The following is a 19,683-nucleotide window of genomic DNA, read 5'->3' as shown; positions in this document are numbered from 1 at the left end:
TGAAAACTGGAAGGTATGCATCTGTGCTCAAGGGCCGTGTGAGCCCTGGAATCACTCAAAAGGCTTCCAAACTGTAAACTTTTTCTACAAACATCATTTCATTCAATTTCAACACAACCTTCTGCAAGGAAAAGAAACGCAATCAGAGAGATTATTCAGTGGCTGTAATTGGGGAGTAATACCTATATTACTCTTTCATACTTGAAATAATTTTAAAAGGAAACAGATTACAACCACAGTATGCTAACAATGAGCTAATAAAAAAAACTTGCTTCATACTCGCACACAAAAAGCATGCCATCTTCATCATTTCAGAGCTATTTAGGACATAGGATTCTGATTTGACTGTTATTTTTGACACAATACACTAGAACAATACACTAAAATCATATTTAGTTTGAAAATTACAAAATTTGAAGTCTATTCTTTAAAATGTGCCTGATAGACTTAGTCCATTTTTTTAAGTTTTAATAGTTAACTTAAAAGTTTCAGAATATTAATTGCTAATCCATTACGATTTCTGTAGGCTTTGTAATTGTGAAAATGAGCAACAAATCAAATTGCACTGTGCGACAGACATATTTGGCATTGGTTCAGAAGTTAAGACGTGCTTATTTCTCAGCGTTTAATACGTTAAGGCGCTCCAGCATATCTGCTGCACACTTTGTTCCATCTGCAGATTAGCGAGGCCCGTTGGCTGATAAGAATTGTACACGTTCGAACAATAAAATATGAACTTCATTGGTCTTGCAAAAGCCTATTTGATCCCAGCCAATGAATTGTATTAACATTATATATGAATGTGACAAATGTGATTTATATACAGTGGAGCATATTTTGGCAGAGCATTGCTGGAATTTAAGGAGGATCTCTGCAACCATCCTGCTGTTTCACAGCATTCATATTTCCCCCTGTATGAAGCACTGTCTGCACCATGTCATATAAAATGTATATGTCACATTAGGAGGTTGTCTGAATGTACATTTTAGCTCTTAATTCCACAGAGAGTATACATGGTGTCAGGGACAGGGCCATTAATGAACACAATGGTTGACCTGGATATTATGGCTGATGTCACTGCAGAGATGATTGGTTTTGGTGGTGTTGTAGACTGACTCTGTCTGACCTCTGACCTCTCCACAGGAGTGGGATCTGACCCCGGGTGACTCTCCTTTTTGAATCTCTTTGATCCGTTTTCGTTAGGTGAGACTTGACCTCTCCCCTGGCATCCTGAACATCCCCTTTGATTTATACGGCAGCGCTACATCAGTGAGAGCTAACTGTCGCCTACGGGGGCCTTTTTGCATATGAACACATTCCTCTTGTATGACAGGTGGTAGAGTAAAAAAGAGATGGATTATTAGCGCAAAATGAATGTAGAATGATTTTGGCTTTCTTCAAACAAGTGTATGACCAGTGTTTATGAAACATTAACAATCCTGAACCTTGTAATTATTTTTAATGGAATGAATTATTATGTAAATGTAGCACATGTACAGTAACAAATCAAAGTCGAGTGAATTTAAAATTGCGGCCTTTATTGACGGTAGCTTGGCTGTTGCAGGATGTCCCATGTTGTGCTAGTGTTGATTCTCTCTGACCAATCAGTGGTCCGCAGCGTTTTAACTCCACCTTCTAGTATTGGATCTGCTCTTTCCGAACCCTAGACAGAGTTGGTACCAATATTGGAGCGGTTCTGTTGCTGCTATCCACAACTTTTGCTCATGGAAACACAAAAATAACCGTTCTAATGTGTAACAAACTGAACTGAACTGGACTGCTTGGTTGAAACGTGCCAATCGTAACCGTGATGATGAAGATCCTCAAACTTGAAAAGAAAAGTCATTTTAACTCCAACCATGACGTTTCTAATTTTAACAAAGTCTTTGTTGGAACCCAAAATATGATCTTTTCCCAAATCTAACCAAACCTTAACCATAGCTAACCACTAAATGAACCCCGCTCTCCAAGGTGAGCTGGTACCACATATCACAGGTATCTTATTCAGGTTCTCCAAAACAAGACATTCATCCAGGTTAAGGGATTATCCAGAAAATAACTGAAGAATAATCTGAAGACCTGTTTGATCGCTTTGCGACATAATTAAATGGTCTTGAGAGCTCGAATTGGACAGTAAAGCACAGTTGTATTGATATTCCATTGTAAAATGTGATGGTTTTAGCCTCTCACTTGGTGTCATATAGTACATGAATGAATGTTCTCCTCGGCTATAAGCCCTGAAGAATGTGAAACTCTTAGAGCATTTCTCCATCTGTTCTTCAGTGGACACGAGCGGCTCGCCTGCCACCAACCCAGACATGCCTGAAATTGAATACACATTTTTCTGTGAGTGTCAAAGAGAATACAATGAACCATACATTATTGTCATCCATACAGTGCTCAATGCTTTTACAACATTCTCTTAACCTGTCTGTTATCGTCAATGTTCTTCATGTCTGTTTTTCATTAAAAGGATGACCTGTTGGACTTATAACGTTTGCTTGGTCCTGACCATTGTTGCTAACACAAAGCAGCAGTTGCAAATGCACAGTTGCTGGCAGAGGCAAAACCCAATTGCTTTTGAATGTGACTTTGCAACCCGCACAAAACGTCATTGGCATGCCCCAAATGGCCGGACGTAGGGGAATGAATGGAAAACCTGCTTGCAAGAGAGGGCTGGAACTCCTCTAATAGCCAGCTGGGTTCATCAGGTCTGTGTCTCTGATTCCTCTAGCAGGCCGGTTGTGCTGGAACGGGCCCTTTTCTGCTGCGTCTCGCCCCTCGAGTTATGCAAGGCTGGCTGAGAGAAGCTTGAAGTCCACAGCAATCGTCTGGACACTCGAATGTCTCTCCTTCACCCGCACAGCTACAGTAGACGGTGGGTTTTGAAACCCCAGAACCTCACGCTGTCTGGTTTCTATTTTCATCACCTCCAGGTTATCCTGTGTAAAAGATTCCGTGCCTTTTTATGTTTCCTCAGCGTGTTACTCGAAGTGATGAAAGGCCGATCAGATTGGTTAAACTGTGTTCCTTTTTGGGCGCAAATTCTTTAGTTTCCCCTCTCCTTCCAAGTCTGGAAAAGTTTCATGAGGGAAGATTCCTTGCTGTGTAGAAGCCCGGGATGATTTCAGCGGGCTGCAGTGGAATGAAGTGGGGGTGGGTTATGATTTTCCGAGGCCAAGGACTGGAACTGGTTCTTGATTGTGATTCAGGCAACGTGTTGAATACTTGTAATGTGATGGAAGTCTGAGCGTGCCACGGAGGGTGGGAGGCAGTGGAAGAAGAGCGCATTGTCTTGGGAGGGTCGCACTGGATGGAAAGAGGAAAGAGAAGCACTGGAAAGAGAATTCCTGCCCGTCACGTTTCATTTCGAAGTGATGAGAGCTGTGTGTTGGACAAAAAATGACTGGGTATAGTTGCGTCTTGCTGCTAAGACATTGAACAAACACGGAGAACTGAAGGCTATGTGTGCTTAGACAGTGACTGAGAACGGTGGATTACGGGTCGGATGACTGTTTGTCGAGCTGAATTATTCACCCACCGTCAGCATCCCTTTGTCGTTTCTATTTATTTTGTTCTTTTTTGTGTTTACAGAGTATTTTTCCCAGAGGTCTGTTGCGTATTTTAGTTTCTTTGCCGATCATCTTTTCCATTGCATTTAGTTATTTTTAAAATGGGCAGAGTTTGAGTCAGCTCAGGCTGCACCATGAACATGGGTATTGATTGGCACTGCCAGACCTCCAGTTCTCCTGACAGGTTTTCTTCTTCTCCTCTATTGGTTTGGTCAGATGCTTGGCTGCTTGGTGCGTTGCAGCATGAGTGTGTTATTTGTGATGCCAACAGCTTCACTCCTTTGCCTTCACTGACTCAGTTGCCTTGGAAATGATCCGTATGAACAAAATTAATGGTATGAATTAAGTACTATAACTGACTTGCTCTACTGTTATATGGATACGTGTAGCTAACTTACAGTTTGTGCTCAAACTGAAGAAACCTCTCCTTTTGTTGTGAATGTGATCAAATCTGTACTGTTAAAAAGGATTGTCTCTATTTGCGATAATACTTGACAGGAAAAACAGTCTTCCATTTTCATGGAAAGCCATTAACTTATCAAATAACACTCAGGGAAGGAAGCAAGAAAGTTGAAACCAGCGGTCTCATTGCTTAAATATTGTGCTGTCAGTCCTTTTCTACAGCGTGTGGTCAGATACCACATCCAGTCAGAGAAATTACTCTGTCTCCTTCTGAGTGTGTGTGTGTGTGTGTGTGTGTGTGTGTGTGTGTGTGTGTGTGTGTGTGTGTGTGTGTGTGTGTGTGTGTGTGTGTGTGTGTGTGTGTGTGTGTGTGTGTGTGTGTGCTGGTTCACTTGATGCTGTGCTGCTCCTCAGAGGATACTCCACTCACCTGATATGATGACAGACAGATGTGTGGTAGACCCAGACCAATGCATTGGACTGTAATGTATTAACAAATTGACTATTGACATTCATTACAAATGAAAACATGGAGCCAAACACAAGATACTGTTTATCCTGGGATGAATTGTTGGGTTTACCGCTTACCCCTCACTGAAAACAGTTAGAAACGCTGCAGTACTGTAAAAAGAACCAAGCCAAAATGCCGAACTCGAGGCATAAGAACCATAGTTCACAAACCAATGGGTGACTCACGATGACTAAGTCCACTTCTGATATGCGGTCTATGGTTTGCCTGTGAAACCGCTGAAACACTAGACGGATGTGTTGTACACAATCAGGCCGTGTCCTGCCTTTATTGCATTCCCTAAAGTAATCTGTCTTCACATCCTTCATTTACTGTGTGAAATAGAGCCACTGAGGGTTACGACACGCAATCGCAGTAACATCTGGGTAACTTCTATCAGTGCCTTGTCTCATCACTGAATAGGAGACGACAATCGCCTTGTCTGGTCTTTAATTCGCTGTAGAGCGGAGGTCGTGGCGATCGATGTGTTTCACTGAAAAATACAAAGACTGCCGAGTCTTTCTTGGACTTAAAGGGTGCAGGCCCCTTACGGCTGAGGCAACTGTCAACTCACACTATGTAAATGTAGAATGTGTACAGTAATTACCTTTTTCATGGGTGACCATTTGAACCCTGACCAAGTGACGAGTTGATTCACCTATTACGATAAAATCACGAATGCTCATCTGTTGTTATTGGCAACTGCATGGCTTTGTTTCAGTGAAAGCCTGTTGAAGTTCCCAGCCTTAATCAAATGATATGTCGCGTATCCCAGCAGCTGGTCTGGCAGAGGGAACCAGTGTGTTAATGTTGGAGGGATGCTCCCGTTTGAGCCTGTTTTGAAAAGCCATGGATCTCCACGCGGGAGTTCTCCCACCGTATAGATGTGTTTCCTTATCCAGCAGACAGACTGTATCTTGGACATCCCTCTGCTTTTATATACCATGAGTTCCACCACTGTGCCAGAAGTTACAGTGCCTTGCTTTTTCAGTTTATGTCAGCAGAACAAGTTCTATTGAGGACCTCAGAATGCTACATGTCGTCGCTAAGTGAGTGTGTGCGGCGCTACTGCGACCCGTGAGAGTGAGATCAGCTAAATGACTCTCACGATCTCTCCGTGTGATCAGCTTCACATGGCTTACATGACCTTTCTTGTTGCATAATCTTTAAGACAGCCTCTGGGTTAAATAAGAAAGTAGTTATAACAGATACAGATTTCTGGAGTCAGTGGCAGCTCCAGCAGGCTGATGGAAGAGATGGATAAACTGTAAGTCTTACTTTAAGTCCCATTTCCATCCAGTGCAGGTGAACAGTTCATTCTTAACGTCAGACGGTTCGTATACAATTCAAGCTTGTATGTGATGCAGCTGGTCTTGGTTGAATATGAACTAAACACTGTAGTTTGATGTATTAGATTATGGACCCACTGGATGTGTGCGTTGGCTCCAAAGGTAAGCTTTTAATGCACAATAAATGCACCTTAAGGCCATAAACTGTGGTGAAGGGTCACAGGTAGATATTGCTCCATGCCGAAAGAAAATCCTGACACAGCTCACTGTATACTGGAACTGAAAGGAATAGTGTTTTATCTTCTTGACCAAGGATACTATAAATTCTGGCAAGGGCAGACGTATGCCGTTTGGAACTTTAGCTTTACCTCTCAACAATCACATGCTCTCTGTCAAAGTGACATTTCAGATGCTTTTACAAAATCTTAGACGTTTGCTATATTTTTAATTGGAAAAAGTTGAAATTACAAATTAAAAGTTGTGAAAAATAGTTTTTCCACTCAGTTGACATTTACCTCTTCCCTCTGGCCAGAGTCACACTCCAAGATGTCGGCGCCATTCAGCTCCAATTAGGCCCTTTCAAACAAATTTAGAAAATGGTGTGGGGAAAAATCCTCTGTGTTTTTCAGATTTGGGGCTTAATTAGTTGGGAGACGTCTCATAGCGTGACTTTGACCTCTCGCACTATTTTTTTACAGTCTTTTCTCAATGATTTGTGTTCACTGTGTCGGTCGAAACCGCATGTGGCTTTGCTAACAGGAGGCGTCCAGCGCAGTGAAGATCAAGGTTATGCGCTGGGGGTGAAGAATGGTCACCGGTGGTGTTTTGTGTGGACACGGGTCAACGATCGGAGGCCGGCTTCCTCGTGGGGCTCCGATCGTGTTTTGGGTTCATGGTGCAGAAAGCAGCCTGTCCTCCTGCCGGCCCCCGGCAGCCTTTCCGCACTCCCTGGGGTGTGTTTTGTGTTGGGCCGCAGGTCAGCGGCGCTGCTGTTTCAGGCCATCAGGTTGTTTTCTTTACCCTCTCTGTTCTCGCCACACTCTCTTACTGGAAGAGACAGACATTGCAGCTCAATGCTTTGTCGCCCTCCTCTCATCTAGAAAACAAGGCGAGTGCTATTCGTTGTGGTATTTCAGCAGCAGTAGGCTTACACACATGCGCGCACACACAAATATCAACTCTGTCAGCATCGATATATGAGGAGAAATATAGCATTCCCAACCAGAGGGACTTGTATCCCAGGAGTCTACTTTTTCTTTGGAGGTACGTGGAAGATTATGGAGTATTTCAACTCATCTGCTGTATACTCTCAATGACCCATTAAGCCAATTTTTTCACCTTTTTCAAAAAATCTTGCTCTTAACAGACAGTGATGATGGATTTAAAACAGCATGACTCCTGACATCATGAGATAATATAGATTAGCTTGTTCCTGCTATGTGATGGAATTTCTTAGAGGTGTGTGTGTGTGTGTGTGTGTGTGTGTGTGTGTGTGTGTGTGTGTGTGTGTGTGTGTGTGTGTGTGTGTGTGTGTGTGTGTGTGTGTGTGTGTGTGTGTGTGTGTGTGCGTGCGCGTGCGTGCGTGTGCTTTTCTGACTGTTAAAAAGGCATAACCACCACTCCGGCAGCTCTACTTCATTATACTTGTCAGGGTCAAAGGTCATGAGGTCGACAGCTCCTCTGCAAACACAGAATGGCAGAAAACGAGTGTTTGGAGGAGGAGAGGAATAATGGCAGGCTGAACCTGAAATGTTTTTCATAACCTTCATGTTGACGGAGATTAGGCATTACTGCCAGTCTGCCTGTCTGCTTTGATCCATCTCATGGAGTTGTTTTCCAACAGTCGTATTGCCGGGTCAACCTTTCAGCCCCACTGCCTCTCTCTTTCTCCCAAAATGACTCATATCCCTGTTGCTGGCAGTGGCCCGTGGTCCTCTTGTCCTCAGGTAAACACACACAGCGGGCTACACACACACACATCCAGTGCATGTGCATTTCCGTGCACAGATGTGTAGTTGTATGCAGATGTGCGTCGTGGTATTGCCAGAAACGTTTGAAGGTGTTTAAAATGCCAGATGTCTGTGACCGCTATGTGACCTGCAGAGCTCTTTGCAGAGGGAGGACATGCAGCCAGTCAGCCTCCATGTCTTCTCTCTCCTCTCTCCTTTTTGTCTAATGCAGCACTGCAACCAATGATTATTTTCATTATGGATTAATCTGGTGATTATTTTTTTTCAGTTATTCAATTAGCCATTTAGGCCATTGAATGTCAGAAAATGTCCATTCCAGTGGCCAAGGTGATGTTGTCAAATGTCAGTTTTTGTTGGACCGGCAGACCCCCAAAGATATTCAGTTTTACAATATAACAGAGAAAAGCAGAAAATCATGGCATTGAATAAGTTGAAAGCAGAGAATGTGTGGAAAAAAGGTATTATCATACTACTAATAAGAAACTTATAATTTTGGCAAGGATTATGAGACGATCGTCGCTCTGGTTTGTAATACAAATGGGCCTCTTGTAGAAAGAACTAGACCAATGAATTGTTATGGGTAAGTATGAATATAAGCTTTAGTTATTTATGATGATCCATGTGCTTAACTTACTTGTAAAACTGTGAATTGCTGTTTTTGGCTCCAGCGAATGCAATGTCGCTCAGTCGGTCAACCACTTTAGTCCAGACTGAAATGTCTCAACAACTGTTCAATGGATTGCCATGACATTCATGGTAACCAGATGATGATCCCCAGACTTTCCTCTGGCATCACCACAAGGCTTTTTTTTTTTTTTTTTTGGAAAATACCTCATCAACTTTTGGATAGACTGCCGTGAAATTTGGTACACACATTTTTCTCTCTTTCAAGAAGACTTTAAATAACTTTGTTGATCCCTCAACGTTTCCTTTGGCGCCAACTTCAGGTCAAAATTGGAAATTTGGTTCAAGACCAAATACCTGAAAAACTAATGACATTCCCATCAGTTGTGCTTTGTGTTTAGTGCTAGCTAAATGACAGCATCCTGAAACGCTAAACATACCTGCTAAATATTAGCATGTTAGCATTGTCATTGTGAGAATTTTAGCATACAATGTCACTATTAAGCCCAAAACACCATTTGTGTCCAGCCTCACAGAGCTGCCTGCACGGCTGTAGGCTGTTTTATCCACCATGGTTACTGGTGTTAAGTGGAAACCCATGCTCACAGTCTCCCCTTCCTATCAACACATTTTTATGTGACAAGTTTATGTCCTTCTCTTCATCTCACTTGATTTTATCATTGCTCTTAACAATGCGTCATGCTGTTTTGTGTTTGACATTCCTCTGCTGTCTGTGTTCCACACGCATTGACCTGAGATGAGTCTTGACTTTATGAGCAGATTCTTACAAATAGTAATGTTTTTACTGTCACTGCGGCATGGACGAGGTGTTCCCGCCCCCCCCTATTCTATAACCAGATGGGTGTGTTGGCTAGAGAAAGACGCCGCAGCTGGACCCCACGCACAGAGATGATCTCTTTATCCTGGGATTGTCCCGGAGGAAAGGACCCTCATTCCAGGGAGCAGAGGAGAGAGAAGAGGGAGGGTTTGGTGGGAGGGGGCGATACTAAGATGAATGAATATTTGTGGCGTCTCAAGGGTCTAAAGCAAACTCCCTGCAGAGGCCCTGGGCTCTGGGCTCAACATTAAAGTCCCAGGTGCCATCGGTATTCAATAAAGCCGTGGTCAAAGGAAAGAAAGGCAGAAAAGAAACTTCAAACAGTCTCCTAAGAACAGCTCCAAGCTTTTCCTCAAATCTTGGATATGTTTTGTTTTTTTAAAGTACAATGTTTTTGTGTTGCCATTACCGTATTGCCAACATTTTAGTGACATTTTTGCATTATCAGAGTCGAGCACGTCATTAAACTTGGGGCGTGAGAAAGAGGGAGATTATTGAACAAGCAAGAAGTGTGGTCTCTTTCTCTCCTCTCTTCCTTCTGCTAACTTGCGTTCTTCCATTTGATTGTCTGTGTTCCAGGGGGCTGTTCATCACTATACATGACCGGGGCCACATTTCTACGGTGCTCCAGAACTGGCCAGAAAAGGACGTCAAGGTAAATGATACCGCTCAGATGGTGGCATTGAAGTCTTATTTAATAATGCTCTGTCAGATTCCAAAAACTCACCGACGCTAAGTGTTGTTCTGTCTGACTGCATCAATAAAGCGCAGCGTAACAATGTTCGTGTGCAAAAATGGAAACACCAGAAAGGTTTGGTCGATAAAAAATGAGTGATGATACAAAAATAATTTGTGGCTTTTGTATTGGTTTCATGGAATTCGCTGACAATTCTAAAATATAGAATGTGACCTGCCTTATCCTTAGATTTATATGCATTTAGCAGACAACATGGACATTACAGTATACACACATTGAAAAACAACCAACAAATCATTCTGATAAAGCAACACAATGTTGTTACCTACAGATCAGTCATCTCACACCACCCTGCCTCTAACAAACAACGCATGCAGTAAAATCCACTGATTCACCGGAGGGTCCGTGGATGATTTTGATATCGGCCCTCTTGACCTGCTGTATTGGCCAATTTCCCAAAAGCCTGAAATATTCCTTTTTAATCTCCTGTATAGAGCAACTATGTGCTAAGTCACGATCTAGTCATATTCAGAATGACGAAACTGGTGGACATTCCTGGCGCGTCAAATAAACCTGCAGCTCAGCCACCTGTTCACGGCTGTCAACAGCAGGGCATTTAGCTCGGCGCTGACATGCCGCCTCCCATTGTCAGGGTGGTCTTATCGTAAACTCACCTAATAGGGCCTACTAAACCTCACCTAATAGAGCACACGGGAGCCAGGGTCATCCACTGGCTCACACATTAACAAGGGATAGTTGGGGGGGGGGGGGGGCTGTTAACGGTATAAATTATGGTCATTATAGATTTTAAACATTCAAATTGGAAAACTAATGACGCTCTTTGTCAGATTGTGGGAGGAACCAGGCTGTGAAAGAAATAGTTGTTCCAGTGTTATCTGCGTCACGCAGATGGTGGAAAAACACTTGACAATTAGGAACATTTCAAATTAGACTATTTTGCTCGGGATATTAACACAATTGATTTGATTCATGCTGTGGAATCTACCTCATTTACTGCTTAATAAGTAAAAGAACTAGTGAGTGGAAAGCCAGGAGGGTGATCTGAAGGAGGGCCTGGCTTACACTGAGGGAAAATATACATGTTACTGGGTAGCAGGGTGGGCTTGTTATAGTCAAAACGATTTGAATTCATGAGGCAAGGAGGCAGAACTGCTGCTTCATTTATGTTCTCATAAAAATGTGTGTAAATGTGATGTCAGATCTAATTTAAGACTCCCCCTCCATGAAACGGCATTATTCACAGATCGTGATCGATGCAATGGTTGTAAAGCTCACAGTTCTGTTGATTGACAGGCGGTGTGTGTGACGGACGGAGAGAGGATCCTGGGGCTGGGAGACCTGGGCTGCTGTGGCATGGGCATCCCCGTGGGCAAGCTGGCCCTCTACACAGCCTGCGGAGGTGTGCCGCCACAGCAGTGCCTGCCTGTCATGCTGGATGTGGGCACGGACAATGAGGTGAGAGCTGAAGTGACGGACCATTCGCAGAACTATAAGCAACTTCTTATATTGAGTTATCTTTATATTGAGTCTATCAGAGATGGAAAACAGTATTTATTCATGAAGTGTACAGTACATAAGTATAGTTTTAATGCATTTCCATTCTGTTACAGAATAAATAACTAGCCTACAGTCATGCTAGCCGCTCTGCGAGGCTGCAGTTAGCACACACTTTATCGAAATGCTAACGTGAGAATGCGAACATGCTCTCAAAGACAGACTGCTAACATGCTGATATTTAGCAGGTTTTTATGTATACCATGTTCTTAATCTTACTTTAGCACGTTAGCGTGCTAACATTGGCTAATTAGCACAAAGTACGGATTAAACGAACAAGAGATGCAACATGTTAATTCGGGAGCTTTTAAGGTGCTGGCAGGCAGATTTTGTCATCACTTGCAGTGTTTCCAGTCTTTATGCTAAGCTATGCTAAGCTAAGTTAAGCTACCCAGCTCCTGGCTGTAGCTTCATATTTACCGTACAAACATGAGAGGGATATCAATCTTCTTGTCTAAACCTTGACAAATATGTGAACAAGTATATTTTCCAAGCGTCAAACTCAACTTAAGTAGAATTTTAGAGTGTAGGACTATCGCCTGTAATGGAGTATTTTTAGTGTGGTGTTGCTATTTGAAACATTTACAGATTAGCACATCTGTTCTAACCTTTTTTTTTTTTAATTGAAGTACAGTGGAGCTAAAATGGTTTCCCTCCCACACAGAGGCCAGAGATAAAGGTTAGCTTCAGAGCAGCAGGGGCTGAATTCAAAGTGGATTACATTAAATTAGATCAAACTTGAATCGCCCCTGTGGAGAAATTAGGTCATTATAGCCGAAGGAAGTAGATGTCAAGTGTGCTTGGTCTTCCCGCTCACCTTTCAACTCTACTGCCCCCGACCCTTAAACTCAAGCTGTTGCTCCAACACATTAACAACCCATGAGTACATGGTGGTTGATGCCAGGAGGGAAATGTTCCTTATCCCCCGTAGCCAGGTAGGCCTTGCCTCAGACATCTGCCAAGAAAAAGAAAACTAATCTCACACTTAACAACCAGGAAACACCCTTAATATAAGTGAGGTAAGCAGCTCCATTGATGGATGCCAGATGGGAAAACACCTCCCCCCTCTGCCAGCCTGCGAGTGTAGCAGCCAACAGAGCCAGGGTTACCCACCCAGGGTCCCTGTTCTCTACGCCAGCGTCTCTTAAAAGATGATTCAAACTCTGGGCAGGGCAGCACGTGCGCCTGCAGCCTTAAACAGACTAAGAATAGCCTGTGTGCACATCTAAATATACACAACTCTCGGCCAAGGGCGTGGCAGCCTCAGATGCAAGCTGTCCTTCATCGTCCAAGACTGTCTTCACATGACTCAGTCCCCAGAGTTCAGTTTCAATCCAAGCAAATGTCTAAAAGTGGATTAAGGATGAGAGATGTTGCTGAGGACGAATGAGTTTGCAAATAAAATTAAACCACAAATGTAATTGGTAAAAAAGTATAAGCAAGATTTGTTAGACTAGAAGGAGACCAAGAATAGGAGAAGCCTATTGATTTCATGCAGAAATCTCTTGCAATAAAACAATCGCTGCAGTCTTCCCAGAATCCCCTTTTCAATATATTACATTGCTACATTAGCCGTCTCCATGCCACTGGAACTGGATTAAGCGAGCAAAAATCCTCTCTCATTCCACCCTGTCTTTATCTTCATAGACCTACAGTACTGGCATACAGTATCTGTGCCTTCTAAGTTTCCACATTGAGCTTGAACGATTCTGGTTAAGCGTGATATCACCATCTGCAGATTAGATTCTTGGGTGCACCGCACCAGTTTTAGACATTTATGGGCAACGCAGCACAACTTTAACAATCGGTCTCGTAGCTTGATTTGTTCCAATCCCTCGATCTGCTGCCAAATTGGGGAGAGGAGAAACACTTGTTTTGTTTCCCTTCTTCCTGTTTTGGCAGCAGATATGTGTGTCAGTGTGTTGCAGTTGAGGCAGCGCTGTTGGACTTCAACCATGACAACTTTAAAATAGTGTAGGTAGAGAGGTTATAGGAACAGTTAAACGTACAGTGTAGCTGTGCAGCTAATGGCATCGTGTAAACAGTCAGCTTGGTTCAGTCCAATTTTAAAATGACAGTTCCTAACACCTCAATAAGCTCACTAGTGAACACATAGTAAATCATTTTTTTAATCACTGGCTGAGTCATGCAACTTGCAGAATAGCTGGAGATACTGGGTGGGTGGATGAAGTGTTGTTTGTTAAGGAAAAGTTTTACCCGGCTCCAGCTCTTTGCCTAATGCACAGATTTATAGTTTGGTGCAGTAACAAGTAATGTGATTACTTTCTTTCAGTAACGAGCAGCTATGCCTTACGCTCGTTAGGGGCAGGACTGAAGGTGTGTGAGGCAGTTAGCTCCTATTAAAAAGGAAGAAATGCAACTAAAATTGTAAAAAATAATAATAATTCTTAGTGGGCTTGCTGCTGTTAGGCCTATTTACCATCACCTGGTTGTGTTTAAGGTTGGAGGTTGTGTGAAATGGACTTCTACTGTGCCGCTGTGTGCGGTCGCTAGGGCTAACATCAGACTAGCTGTTAATGCTAAGTAAATACCTATAAAATATTGTCTTACTTTTTCAAAAATGTAACCTTGGGTTTGGAGTTGTTTAAAGGCATCTTTGACAGAGCAGGGCTGATATGAAAAGTAATACTTTTGTTGTACTTTTTAGATTTATTCCACTGGACATGAGACTTACTGTATAGACCTCTTGGAAAGAAAGACACTATTCACCATTAACTATAGGGCATTACTAGTGATCCATCAGCACCTAACAGAAAGTGTACTTACTGTACATGCACAGGGACAAACCTTGTCTGCAAGCGCATACACACTCACACACACACACGCACACACACACACACACCGTATTGTTGTGTATGCAACTGTAAAAGAAATACCTATAGAAGAGATTTTACTGTAGTCTGCCTGGCCCTGGCCAACTTTTCCATTTTTCTCTTATTCTAAAGAGTTGACAGGCTAAATGAGTTGTAATGGGATAAATGGGGTGTGTGTGTGTGTGTGTGTGTGTGTGTGTGTGTGTGTGTGTGTGTGTGTGTGTGTCATATGTGTAGTTCCTTCCTCGGTACCCCTCCTCAATCTGCAGTCGTGACTGTGAAGGCATGATGGGAGCAGATGGAGGTGGGAGGCTATGAGGTAGTGGTAGCTCCAGCTAATTATTAAAATTACTGTTATTATGGGATTATATTTGTCCTTGAGTGGATATGGGGGTAGAAAGAGAGAGAGAGGGGCAAGCGGGCAGACATCCAAACAGTCGAACAGGCAGACCCCCTGATCGAGACCTTATTTTTTCTGCAGACAAATAATTTTTGAACATTTTGGGAAACAAACTCACTTCTTCTCATCTAACTTTTGGCAAGAAAATGAATTCCCAAAATGTGGAACGAGGAGGCTCGGAGCCTGTAGAATGTCTCTTTTGGACTTTTAGAAAGTGTGCCACTGTGGAATTGTTGTTCTTTCTGCGGAGGAATGTGATTGCTGTGTAATCTCATGTGAACACCAGCAATAAAGTCTCACTGGACAGCTCTTATCTCCGTCTTACATACAGTCCGCACAAGAATGAGTCCAGTTTTTACTGCATCATCCTGTTATCTCCCTGGGCTCTATCCATCAGTGCCTGATGTCACCTGGAGTAACCTCAACACACACACACACACACACACACACTCTCATGCAGAAATGAGAGTCAATGATGTCATCCAGGACAATATGCTGTTTGTGCATCGGTGCCGGGTGGGCTTTCACATGTCCAATGCCGGGTGTCTTTCCCCTCAGACAGGTCCGGGCTATTCTTCATCCCTGGTCTCGTTCCACTGCTTCTTCAAAACGAACTTATCAAAGATTCTGCAGTCACATTTCGAACACTGCAAGGTTGCATGTCCAACGACTTAAATCCCCTCGTTAAGAGTCCAGCAGTCGTCAGCTCTGAAGCAATTCTGTGTCTCTAGCTGGCATGAACTGTGAAGCCGTACACGAGGACTAATCCCTTCTGAGAGAGAGAGAAGGGTCTGTACGACCCAAAGGACAGCTTAGCCAACCAACAGTAGATAATCGTGGACAGAAAGACGACTCATGTCAACGAAGGTCAGCCCACTTGAAACCGACTCACCGAGTCGCTTATAACGCAGCTTCCTCTACGTCAGCTTTTAATACCAGCTTTGTCACAGCGTGTGAACGGACAGAGTAATGAAACAAAAACATCTCCATCATATACACTCAATAGAAGATGGTCATTTCTATCTCTCTCTCCTTGCATGCTCTTGCATCATCTTGTGAGATTCCCACCAAAAGCGCCCTCTGATATCAATCCACCTCTCATCGGGATCACATGAAAATGTTTTGCTTGTTTTGGTTACCGTTGAACTCGGCCAACTCTGGCCTATTACTGTCCATTAAAGGCCTGCCAGGAAACGAGTTGTCGACTTCAAATAAATCTTGCCTTTATATAAACCTTTTGAGCTGTTCTTGGACGTGGCAGCTCCTGACCCTGCCATGGAAAGGCGGCTGTCGCGCTCATCTAAGTGGCACCCTCTAATTATCCATCTCCTGAAGTAAAGGTCGCCTGTCCCAATGAGGCTCGACAACGCTCTGGATCACTTCCCCCGGCCTTCGGGGCCGAAAATTCCCCGGAAGTCAAAGTTTATGGAGTGTAGCAGATTTAGTTTATGAGTCTATCCTCCAAAGTCTGTCTAGGTACACATCTTCAGCTCGTTGTATGTTTGGACTCAGCCATGTTGTGTCAAGCAGGTGCGGCAAGTCAAAGATGTGATGGTCTCTCACACACAACTTCCCATCAAACTCTGCTTTCACTTTCCTCCCTTCCCTGCTGTACCCCTTTGATTCTTCAAAATACTCAGGTGCAAAGGTCAGAGTTCACTGGTGCTGTTCTATAGGCTCCTATAGCACATATTTACATTCTTCATTTTGATTCATCCTTCTCCAGCAAACTCATTTCACTTCCGTTACTTCTTCCTTCTGTTCTCTCTTGCCAGTACAGTTGGAACCGGGTTATGATACAAAATTAATATTTTTTACAATCATCTGAAGCACCGCATGGCTGAAATGTTCAGTTTTGCCACACTTTTTTCTCACTGAATAAGGCCATATAGTGATTTTGACAGCATGGCTCTTGGGACTTTGATCCAGGCTGAAATAGCTATTGGATGAATTGCCATGAAATGTAGTACAGACATTCATGGTCCCCAGGGGATGAAGCCTACTTACTTCAATAATCTTCTGTCTTATTTTCTAGCGCCATGAAGTTTAAGATTTTATTTATCCAGGAAAATATCTCAACATTTACAGTCGATGGATTGCTACACAATTTTTTTCAGATATTCATTTCCAGACAATAATTCCAATTTATTTAAAATGATAGTTTGTTTTCTTTCTTTTAAGTGGTTGTATGAGGTACTCATCCATAATCAGTGTATGACAGTGGGCACGCCCCCAGATTGGAGAAACAGACGGGCGTACCAGCGCAGGAGCAAAGCAATGTACTGGTGTAGACGCAAAACATATTTTTGACATTTAAAAAAAATCAATACCAGTTTACGGGTACGCTATATGAAGATTATGTTACCTCTTTATGGCTGAGAAACCAATGACATTCCCATCAGCCTCCGCTGTGATTTGTGTTTTGTGCTGATTTAACGTTATCATGAACGAAAATGGTGAACGTGGTCAAATGTCAAGACTGCACAGGAACCACTCAGAGAAGTTGGCTCAGCCTGTGAGAACAGTTATAAAAAGGCTTCTTTGGCTCTGGAAGACAGTCTGAATAAATCAAAGTGACATCATCAGGGTTATTTGGACTTGGACATTGAACATTTTTAACACATGTTTGATAGACAGGTGGGCATTTTGGGAAGTGTAGGATCCTCTCTGTTTGGGACTTGGCACACACTTGGGAATAAGCGGATATTTTCACTTCAGCTACTCAGGTTTTTATTAGTCTATTAAAAGCCCCCCAACTTTATGGAAATACGATCCCTTATAACTGGAGCACAGTCTAGTTACACGCTTTTTTATTTACAGGTCTTTAATTTCCTAATCATTTTGTAGTTACTTTGCTGAAGAGAATTATGCACTTTGGTACTAACTGTAGTGGAAATAAGAGCAAACCGATTAAATCTAAATGCTTACAGTTTGATAAATGAGTGTAGGCCTACTGTTTATAACTTCACATTAGACTTTCTTGGAGTCACGGTCTTAAAGGGGAACTGAATGGATTTTACACCTCAAAGTCATTTTTTGGGGGGAGTTTTACTGCATCTGAAAAAAGTCTGTCCGGGTTGCAGACTACAAGTTTGAAAATAAGAAGAAGTCTCGAGGTGTGGACTTAGAAAGAAGTGAGGTTAGTAGCCTCCTCATCTCTGCTTGAGGCTATAGCAGCTACTTGCAAAACACACCTAAATCCCTCACCAAAAGTTAGCTGTCGAGTTGCATTGTGGGTAACGCCGGTGCCCGTTTTTTGACGAGTAAGATCGATGCATGGAATAAAAGGCAGTATCTAGTTCGGCTGCATCATTTTAACTGTTGCTGATCCAACAATGTTCTAGGAGTGCAATGCTAAATTGGCAGGGTACTCTTTTAAAACAATTCTTCTTGTAGATATGTGGAGTTACTAGCTTGTACAGTTACCAAGTGCAGACAGAAAGACAGAAATATTAAGTTGAGATGGAACATTAAAAACAAAAAGGAAGCGTCCTCTCCTTTCCTTCCTCTTCTCCTTCAGTCATCCCATCAGTTTCACATTCCCTCCTCTCACCTTCCATTCTGTCCTCCTCCATGTGTTTTTGCAGGCGCTGCTGGAGGACCCTCTCTACATCGGGCTGAGACATAAGAGAGTGCGAGGCCAGGCCTACGATGACCTGCTGGATGAATTTATGAAGGCCGTGTCAGACAGGTATGATCCTATTGGCCTCATGCAGTCTGCTATTGTCGTTTTTTTTTTTTGTTTTTTTTTAATACAAACAGCACATGGTGCCTTTTAAAAGAGATATGTCCAGCAGTTCAGCATAGGCGGTACATGCAGTGTGATGTAGCCAGAACTTTTGGGATTCAACGGTCTGGAACTTCGGTCGCAGATGATTCGGTTTTACTTTCTTTGAACTAACTCTGCCCACTGATGGAAACACCCGCTTATTGAAAAGTGATCAGAGAGCCTTGGTTTCCATTAGTGCTATTGATTTCGGTGGCATGATCTTCTCCCGACAGAATTCTGACAGCACAGCTAACCAACTATTCAGAGGCCGGTTGAGCTGAACACTTGTATGTTTTTTTGACTCTTGGCAGCGCAACATAATGTATTTTGAACCTGCCCATAATGATCCGTCTTGCTCGTTAGTCCACAGAAACTCAGTGGACTAACTTTTCAGTGGTGATGGGGGGAAAACTTCTCTGCTTGTTGTGAACAGCCTATTTAGAAGTGAAATGCATGATTATCCTGAGTGCAGAATGATTGGACCCTGTAAACAGCGAAGTTCACAGGAATCTCTGTGTTGACTCCAGTGGTGGCGGACCAGGAAACACAGCTCACCGTATCTCCCCCAAGCACAGAGGAGGCAGAAGTCAGACCTGTGGTGTCGTGTCATGTTCTGATTCGGCAGTGGTTCGCAGTGAGGGATTAGCTTTTGGCTTGTTTGACTTAGAGACCCAGGGGGACTGAAGTGTTTAGTGTTCCACCTTGTCATTCATTTGGTTTTCACACACATTGATCGTATCTTTTCCCTCCTCTCTTGAGCTGAAACTAGGTGCGGTCATCCTGATGTGTTTATTGCAGTCCTACCCTTAATGAGACTTTTGTGTACTTTGGGGCTCGCATGCATGCCGACGCATCTGCGTATCTCTGCGTCCCTGTGCGCCGTGAAGCGATCACAGACACACACACACACACACACACACACGCACACACAAGAGTCCAGGAGGAGAAGTCTGGGCCCCCTCCAGCTGGCAACAGGAATCCATGACTCTAATAACTGGGTGGCTTCTCAACTACAGGGAACAGCGGAGCTTTTTCCCCAAAGGAGCCAGATTGGCGGAAAATGAGTAATTATGGGCTCAGAGATTGAATGAATGATTACAGCTCTGCAGTCTTTTAAGTAATATTCCTATTTTGTTTTCTAAGAAATGTGAACGAGAACTGAAATAGTCCGGATTGACTCATCATCAATAAGCAGAGGGAGTATG

At 43.1% G+C, this 19,683-nt stretch overlaps 1 protein-coding gene across 1 annotated transcript in view; it reads left to right on the top strand.

Moving 5' to 3' along the window:
* me1 (malic enzyme 1, NADP(+)-dependent, cytosolic) overlaps positions 1-19,683 on the top strand; it is a 69,831-nt gene that overhangs the window by 39,072 nt on the left and 11,076 nt on the right. Inside the window, exons 4-6 of the mRNA XM_068730066.1 lie at positions 9,783-9,858; positions 11,215-11,376; positions 18,297-18,400. Of these exons, the coding sequence (XP_068586167.1) occupies positions 9,783-9,858; positions 11,215-11,376; positions 18,297-18,400 (342 nt within the window). The remainder of the gene's footprint in view (positions 1-9,782; positions 9,859-11,214; positions 11,377-18,296; positions 18,401-19,683) is intronic.

The sequence above is a fragment of the Cebidichthys violaceus genome, unplaced genomic scaffold (assembly GCF_023349555.1).
Source record: "Cebidichthys violaceus isolate CVI_PGR_0920_01 unplaced genomic scaffold, fCebVio1.0.p SCAF_49, whole genome shotgun sequence".
NCBI lineage: Eukaryota > Metazoa > Chordata > Actinopteri > Perciformes > Stichaeidae > Cebidichthys > Cebidichthys violaceus.
This window is presented reverse-complemented; position numbering and strand designations above follow the sequence as displayed.